Source organism: Manihot esculenta, chromosome 5 (genome assembly GCF_001659605.2).
Source record: "Manihot esculenta cultivar AM560-2 chromosome 5, M.esculenta_v8, whole genome shotgun sequence".
NCBI classification, from domain to species: Eukaryota; Viridiplantae; Streptophyta; class Magnoliopsida; order Malpighiales; family Euphorbiaceae; genus Manihot; species Manihot esculenta.
The window spans coordinates 6,066,376-6,075,506 of NC_035165.2; the positions used below are offsets into that span (position 1 = coordinate 6,066,376).

Sequence of the window (9,131 nt, forward strand, 5' to 3'; positions counted from 1 at the left end):
CATTATAAACAAAATCGATGTAATACTCAGCTAAATTTTAACGTCGAAATTTCAACTTTTTCATAAAATTTTCGTTAAAATTTAAAATTTCAAAATTAAAATTTTTAAAAAGATAAACTAAGTTTTTATAAAATGAATTTGAAATTTTATATGAGGTATTTTTAAAGAGTTTTAAGAAAGTTTTAAGGTTCAGTCGCTGAACCTTTAAATTCAGCCATCGAAGGTGGTTTTTTCAGCCACCTATAAAAGAGGCTCAACTCGAAAAAAAGAATTTTCTCTACACTTCGAGCAGAATGAGTTTTTCTACCTTTCTTTTTCTCAAATTCTTCTTCTCACTATAAAAATAAAGGTCTTTCTCGGCGTTGCTTTTGAAGCTAAACTGCCCTACACAGGCTAATGGTGGTTTTACAAATCGCTCCAAAATCGCTTCCATATATACCGTTTCTATAATATAATGGCATTTATAATAACTTCCGCGGTATACCATAGTATAGGGGCGGTTAATAAAGGCGATTTTAACCTCTGCATATGAAATAAAGGCAATTTGAATCGCCTTTACACTTAAAATAGAGGTGATTTTATTTCTTCACTATCTTATAATTAATTACTATGGGTGATTATTAATGCATTTATAGGTGATTTAAACTATTGCTAAAATATTTAATTTTAATTTTTCCATAATTGTGCATTAAATGATAGTTTGGCAATTTTATTTACTTTCATAATTTTTTTCTTTTATTGATGTTTAGTAGCCATTTTAGTTGTCTAAAAATTCATTTCTGATTCTTTATTTTGTAACTTGATATGATATAATATATATGTAAACAATAAGTAAATTGAAGATATGAATATTAGGGATGGCAACGGGTAGGGTACCCGCGAAATTGGGAGTACCCAAATCCGAACCCGATTATATATAAAATTTCCAAACCCGTCCCAAACCCGTTTAGTGTTTTAATTTTACTACCCGTACCCGTTCCAAATCCGTTTAGCAATACCCGCACACTACCCGAACCCGACCGAACCCGATTTTTATAATTCAATTCAATGATAAAAAATTAAAAATTTACATATTATAACCCAAATAACAAGCTCCCTATTTTTATAATTCAATTCAATGATAAAAAATTAAAAATTCACATATTATAACCCAAATAACAAGCTTGAATTAGGAAATTTAAATATACTAAAAGTAAATAAATATATTACAAATTCATCATAACACAACCATTAATCAATTATCTATCCAACATAACATTTTGAACAAATGAAATGTTCCAAAAGTTCATTAAATTACATTGATTGAATATAAAATATATTTAATTGGTCATTTCAATCTCTAATATCAAATTGTGCTTGAAAAGCTTCAAAAAAACAAATACAGAAAAATTAGAATACCACAGTTGCAAAATAATCATAAAAAATAATGAAATAAAAAAGAAATAAAAATCAAACTTACATATTAAAATTGTGAAATGCATGATTTAATTCATATCATCCTCAGCATCCCATAAACAAGATTTACTCTCATTTGAACAACCAGCTACATAGTAATATAGAAAAAATTATTAACATTTATTAGTTTTACATTAAAATAAAATAAAATAAAAATAAAAATAAGAGTTTATTGTTGTAATTACCTTCAATTTCTGAAGCGGCTGGCAATGAATGAGAGGGATAGATTGGTGTAGATGGCTCCAATTGAGAATGGGTGAAACTATTAGCGGGCTGAGTGGTTGAAGAAGGTTGAGAAACAGTAGTAGCTTTACAACTCGCTACATCTTCGAAACTATTAAACGTTGACATTTTAAATATCCTAAATATGAATAACAATAACATGTATTAGCAAACAATACATAACCATAAGAACAAATATAGTAACTTAATCAACATATAATATTCAAATCAATACATAACCACAAACTAAAATAACCACTAAAGTTCACTTAGTTAACAATCAGATTAACAGTGATCAAATAGCAAATAATCAGATCATCAGATTAATAGTACATAAATTCTAAAATTTTTTAATAGCAACTTTTAGTCCATAAATCAGATTAATAGTCCATAAATTCTAACAATCAACAGTAACCAAATAGCATATAGTTAGATTTTTTAACAATATCTAAATAATCAGATTAATAGTCTATAAATTTTAAAAATCTTTAATAGTAACTTTTAGTCCATAAATCAAATTAATAGTCCATAAATTCTAACAATCAACAGTAACCAAATAGTAAATAGTTAGATTTTTTAACAATATCTAAATAATCAGATTAATAGTCTATAAATTCTAAAAATCTTTAATAGCAACTTTTAGTCCATAAATCAGATTAATAGTACATAAATTCTAACAATCAACAGTAACCAAATAGCAAATAGTTAGATTTTTTAACAATATCTAAATAATCAGGTTAATAGTCTATAAATTCTAAAAAATCTTTAATAGCAACTTTTAGTCTATAAATCAGATTAATAGTCCATAAATTCTAACAATCAACCGTAACCAAATAGCAAATAGTTAGATTTTTTAACAATATCTAAATAATCAGATTAATAGTCTATAAATTCTAAAAAACTATTTTTATGTATCTTTGATGTGTTTATGCAGTATAAAAAAATGAAGTTAACATACCCGAAGAGATTTCAGTAAAAGAAGATGTCACTGACGCCGATTGGGGAGAGGCACGGGTTGTCTCCAGTCGTTAGTGAAGTGGGGGAGAGAGGAACGAGTAGATGTCACTGACTGTGGAGAGAGAAGGAGATGTCGCCGATGCCAACCGGGAAGAGTTGTCTCCGACTGGGAAGTGGGAGATGTCGCCACACTAGAGAGAGAAGGAGATATCGCTGACCGGAAGTGGGGGAGGGAGGCGTTGACTGGGAAGTGGGAGATATCGCCGACTGGAGAGAGAGAAGGAGATGTCGCCGGTGCCGACTGGGCTGCCGGCAGTCGTCAGTGAAGTGGGGGAGAGGTGTCGATTGGAAATTATGGGAAGGGAAGGGGGGAGAGAGGCGCAAAGAGAAGGTCGAGTAAAATAAGAAAATGAATTAGGGATAAGGGAATTTAGGGTTAGTTTTGAAGTATAGCTAATCGGGTTCGGGTAACGGGTATCCGATCACCTAACCCCGAACCCTACCCGAATCCGAGGCGGGTAAAATTTTTCAAATCCGAATCCGCCCAAATCCGTTTTGTAAATACCCAAATCCGTCCTAATAGGGTTTGGACGGATCGGATACCCGCGAAAACCCGCCCGCCTGCCATCCATTGGATATTAACTTAAAAAATAAATTTATTACATAACAATATTCATCATATCCAATTACAAACTCATAAATAACAATCCACTGAGCAAGTGCCAACCAATCTGCCATAGCAGCAACAAGAAACAAGCTAATGAAACTAAGAGAAATATATATATATATATATATTCAGACATTCTATCAAGCATAATATGTGCAACTACTACTAATAAAAATAAAACACATGTGAGCCCATAACTCCAACCCATGAATCTTATTCCAACTTAAAAAAGAAAATTCAGACTTTTGGACAACCCTTTAAAAATAAATTTGTAAGAAAGCTTTTAAGATGGCAGATTCATTAATTAACTAAGTTTTATTAAGATACAAGTTTATTAACTAAATCGCATGACGTTAGTAGTCCTTATATTGGGTATTGTGATTAGATAAACAAATAAATATCCAAAGCAAAAATCAACATCAGCAATAGAAAATATACTATAGCAAAAAACCAACATAAAAATAAAACCCATCAGTACTAGAACAGAGCAAAAGAGATTTGAAAGATAACAACTAGACATAATTATTCATAATCCAACCTGAACTAAACAATAAATCATTATGAAAGAATCAAATGTGATTTTATGATTGATTACCTCTTGCGAATTGAGAAACCATAAGAGAAGAAAATTCCAGGATTGATTCATTTCCCCATGCAAAACCTAGGATGCAATTTTATAATATGGAGGCAACATATGAAACATAAATAAAGGGAGAACAGCTATGAGATCAGGCAAGAAGAGGTTTCAAGATATTAGGTTTTTTTCAGAGATCAGGTAAGAAGAGGCTTCAAGATATTAGGTTTTCTTATCTCCAAATGAAATTTACCCTAAAATTTTCTAAATTATTATAATGATTCAGTTGGCATAATGGAGGTGGTTTCATAGGCTACCTTAAAAGTGCTCATAATTGTCGCCTCTAGTTAGCAGCGAATTAACAAAATGCCTTAAAAATTATGTTTATTGAAACTTTCAATTTAGCATAATGGCAGATTAAAAAACTACCACTATAATTTTGCCTCCATAAACTGGATTTTTGGTAGTGTCTAAATTGTTTTCTCAAAAGTTTTACTATTGTTTTTAAAAGAATCAAGTTGGATATTGAAATTTTAGCTTTTGGGATTTTCAGAGCTCATTTCTTCTTTTCCTCCAAATTTCTCCTTTGGTTGCTGTATTAGTGTTTCCAGCCAAAAGTAAGTTTAATCCTTGCTTCTCTTCTTCTGTTGGAGTTCTTAAAAGAAACAATAGTTATTTTCTATAGCTTGATGTTGCATGCAAGACCTTTTATATGTTTTGGGGTTTAAGTTTCTAATTTTTGGTTAATGGATGATTCTTTCTGTGTTGTTGATGTATGACAAAGATTAGGTTAGCTTTAAGTGTCCCTTATATGTGTTGAGTCTGTATGGTTATTTATGGACTATTGCATGTAAGTTGGAGGTGTTTTGGTGGCTATTGGTTGAGGCAGAATCGGATTTTGCCTTCTGAAGAACTCAAGTTCGGCCGCCGAACCTGCCTGTGAAGGCTGCTTTTTGATCGTCTAACCTGCTTCCGCAAACTTTCGGATTTGTAAGGAGACTTTAGGCCACTAAACCTGCCGTCGAAAGACTCTTGTCCAACTTTTTTCAGCTTGTTTTCTACATCCTCTCTTATATATTTTTAGGGGTTTCTTGGAGTAGTGTCAAGTGCTGTAAATATTATGTTTGGTCCCTCATTAAGTCAATCTATGTAGGATCAGACTTGAGAAACTGTAAAGACTTATAGTGAGATAACTGTTTTAGAACTAGGCGTGCGTCAGCTAGAGGTGAGTAGAATTAAATTGAATTATTATTTTTAAAAAATCGAACGTTTTAAGCATGCTCATGAGTAACGAAGATCATGTATATATGATTAGGTTATTTTATATTAGAATTCATGAATATAATGCATTACATAGTTAATTGTTGTTGTGGATGGATGTTTTGTTGTTGTGAATAGATGTTGGATGACCCACTAGCCATCGAACATGCTATGATATGTTATGATGGATATGGAAAGACTAAGATTTTACCATTCTACACCCATAGCACTATGTAAAGAAAAGTCCAGAGTTGCTCATTCTACGCTCCTGATATTATGGATATGTTATGTTATATTTAAGAGGAAGTTCTGAAAAGCATCCGCTGTGGGTTGGACACTACTGAAATTATGGAAGGTTACTGATAACAAGTCCATCTTGATGTGAATTGTCTATATTGTGACGTATTCATACGATCATAAATTTTATTAAACTGTTTTTATTTATGTTTCTATTCACTAAACTCTTATAGTTTATCCATTTTTCTTAAACCCAAATTTGTAGGACTAGAGTTAGCTCGGGAGGTCAGCATTATTGTATAGTATAATTTTATTGTAATAGTAAAACTGTATACATGTAATTGCATTTCCTGATTAATTATAAAATTAGAATTCAAAACAAAATTAGAGAACTCAACGTTGCATCTGCATGTCTACCTAAAGGAAAAGAATTTCACAGGGACGGGACACTCCCTGAATAAAAAGTCAGAAAGTCAAGCAAACTAAACAGATTCGATTCCTATCACACTAACTTGTCATCTCAATTAAATTAGATAAATATCCCCAACAGAAAGATCAAAAGTTCCACGTCAGCATAATCACAACCTTAATCATTACCGTTAATGCTCTCAGGCCCTCCTATATTACAAAACCGATATGGGCCTCAGCCATGCCTTAGATCAATTCGTGGACCATTGCTCTGCAACCTCTTCGCCCACAGAGCTCAAACTGCCTTCAGCTACCGTTCGATTATCATAATCATCACCATCCCCATCTTCATCGTCATCGCTGCAATTGTCTTCGTCCTCGTCATCTGCACCTTCGCCAGCACCATTGTCTTCATCGGATGACAACGGCACAAGCCAGCAAGTCCCGTACAAGTGCCCATTTAAACAAACAAAATACTCTAACCCACCCTCGCGTGATCCAAGCCGCCTAGCCGCGCTTTTAGGCACCAGCTGAGCTGAAGTCATACTCCACACGCGGAACCCACAGTAAGGGCACCTCACTCTCTTTTCTAGCTCTACTTGCCGTCTAATTAAACACGCTCTCGTTCTTGATTTCATGAATCCCCGAAAAACCCCTCTGTAAATCCCCAAATCATCTTCATTTTCTCCCGTCGGATGCTCGCACGGATCGCTCACGTACAACAAATCGCCCCGACATTTCTTGCTTAGAAAGCTCTGACCCGATGTTTTAGAAAAACGAGAAGTTTTGACGAAATGACCTGGGGAGGGTCGCCTCACTTTGAAGTTTCCAGTTGACTCACAGCCGCAACAATAGAACATGAGCTTCGCAAGCGTCCACCAACTGTCTCCGAAGGGAGCATTAGGCGCACCATTTGTCAATGCTGCTAACATGCGCGGGGCGCGATACACACACAACTCCCTCCATAGCAACCGTTTGGCTATGGCATGGAGCTTGTGGTTCACCGAGGCCATGGCGCAGAGAGTGTGGAGGTCCCATTTTATGGACTCGAAGACTAGCAGTAGTATCCGCTCGTTAAGTATCCCCGATTCACCCGCATCGGATCCCTGAATCGGCGGGCTTGTTCTCAATCTCTTGCTCGCGTTCATTGGGACAAAGCTTGAGCTCCCGGAATGAAATGTTCTCGACGCGGTTGTTTGTTTATATCATTATATCCCTCCCGGTTACTGTAGCTAAAGTGCTGGACGCGTGTCATAAAAGATTTATCAGACACGCTTGTGGTGACAAACACGTGGCCATAGGCTGTCGAGATGGTACGCGTGGTGCCATGCAATTGCTGAATTCCTATGATAGAGATTCGAGGAATAACGTCAGAGATTGAAATTGAGAGCACCCTTAGAACACATGGCCTTGCCCCATTAAATTGAGAAATATCTATTTCGTGGCTCAAAAATATCTCCGGTTTTATGTGGCATCCTCGTGAGGTGTGCATAGACCGGTACACCATAAATATCAATCTCTCTCTCGCTCTCTCGCTCTCTCGCTCTCTCCCTTTTCAGAATTCATCCTCCTTTGTGCAAGCACGTGGTCTTAGTAGAGTCTAGGATCAGAAAAATGCATATTAATATAAATACTAATTTCTCAATAATAAATTATATGGAGATTAATTTATTTTAAAAAATATATTTTCATGCTGGAAACAAGGGACATGTGTCTAGTGCATTTACAGTACTCTGGGATTACTAATTTTCCTTTTATCAAATTAAACTCTTATAGATCATATATAAATTTTTGAAATTAATCCGTAAAAAAGTATTTGTATGGTTGATGATTTTTTTTTAATGTAAATAAAATTTAATCCTATTAAAATGCGAAAAATAATAAGATAAAGTGAAATGAAAGGTGATTTTTTTTAAAAAAAAAAAAAAAGGAAAAGCATTAATGTTTCGTCTTACAATGAAAACGCGTTACAAGACAGAGTGGGGTAGGAGCTGGACTGTCAGATAGAGGGGAGAAACAACTTTGGTTGTCAAATGTCAAGTGTCAATGATTAGTATATGGTGTAGCACACGAATGCGTACCGAACACGATGCCAATCAGTTAGACCGGTATTATCCTACGGCCAATAATATATTCTTGGCCTCTTATTTCAAGCCGCGTGTCCCTCTTTCAGAAGAAACTTACAAACGTGGCACCCTCTAGTATCTTCTCTTTGTGTCACAATATATGTTCTATAAGAAGACACGTGGTGAATGGTGAAGAAAATTGTTACAATTGTGTCTGGACACGTGGAGCGATTTGGATAATTGCAGACCATCTTTTGTGATGTATATGTATGAGATAATTTTTCTGCGGGCTAGCAGAGGCTTTTTGTCGCTTTTGTAATATTAATTACTGTCGTGCGTTATAATTTATTTTAATTAATTAAAATATTTTTATAACTTTAAAATTACATTCAAATACTTTTATACTTTTATTCTATTAATTAAAAAAATATATGTTAATTTTTATTTATTTCTATTATTAAATTTATTTTAAATAATTAAAATTACATTAAAATAATTTATATTTTTATTATATTAATTAAAAAGAATATTTATTAATTTTTATTTATTTTATCTTTAATTTATTTGTAAAAATAAAATTTTTTGAATATAAATTTAATTAAATATTTATACTTTTATTCAAAAGCTATATAAGTTTAATTTATTATTTTTTTAATAAATTAAATATATATTTTTTTATTTAAAAATAAAATAAATTCAATTATAAAATAATAATATTTTTTAATAATAAAATACTATTTTTGATATCAAAATATTATTTTTATTAATAAAATTTCATTTTTATAATTTTTAAATTATTTACCATCTTTATATATTTTTCAAATATTTTCATGTTAATTAAAATAATAAATTCAAATAAAATAAATAATATTTTTTTATTAAAAAATATTATATCAAGTAAGGATTTATTTAGCTTTTAAATAAAAATATGTAGGCTAAATTGATAAAAAAAAATTAAATTAGATTTAAGTAACTCTTAGCAAAAATACAGGGTTTAAATAAACTTATTTTAAAAGTTTCTTTTATTTTAATTATCTTACTCATTAAATAAAATTTATCACTCACATTTTTATCTGTCTTTATATTTTCTCATATTTTTTTTATATTCCTCAAAAAAGATAATAATTTATAATTATTAATGGAGTGTTATAATGATTTTTTTTTCATATTCCTAAAAAAATATTAATGATTTTTTTTATCATGCGAATAAATTACGTTTGTTTCAAACAATGGATAATTACAAAAAAAATAAGTTAATTCAGTCTAAAATTTAAAAAGATTAAAA

The 9,131-nt window shown here is 32.1% G+C and overlaps 1 protein-coding gene and 1 long non-coding RNA gene across 2 annotated transcripts; both read right to left on the reverse strand.

Annotated features, from left to right (window-relative positions):
- Positions 1 to 1,446: 1,446 nt before the first annotated feature.
- Positions 1,447 to 3,254, reverse strand: LOC110614359. Its single transcript, XR_002487778.2, has 3 exons — positions 2,636 to 3,254; positions 1,641 to 1,816; positions 1,447 to 1,543 (listed from the first exon to the last, which is right to left on the reverse strand). It is a non-coding gene; the product is annotated as an uncharacterized LOC110614359 (long non-coding RNA).
- Positions 3,255 to 5,744: 2,490 nt separating this feature from the next.
- On the reverse strand, positions 5,745 to 7,102 carry LOC110614971 (EID1-like F-box protein 3). Its single transcript, XM_021756666.2, has one exon. The coding sequence runs from the start codon at positions 6,926 to 6,928 to the stop codon at positions 6,032 to 6,034; it is 897 nt and encodes a 298-aa protein (XP_021612358.1). The 5' UTR covers positions 6,929 to 7,102; the 3' UTR covers positions 5,745 to 6,031.
- Positions 7,103 to 9,131: the final 2,029 nt, after the last annotated feature.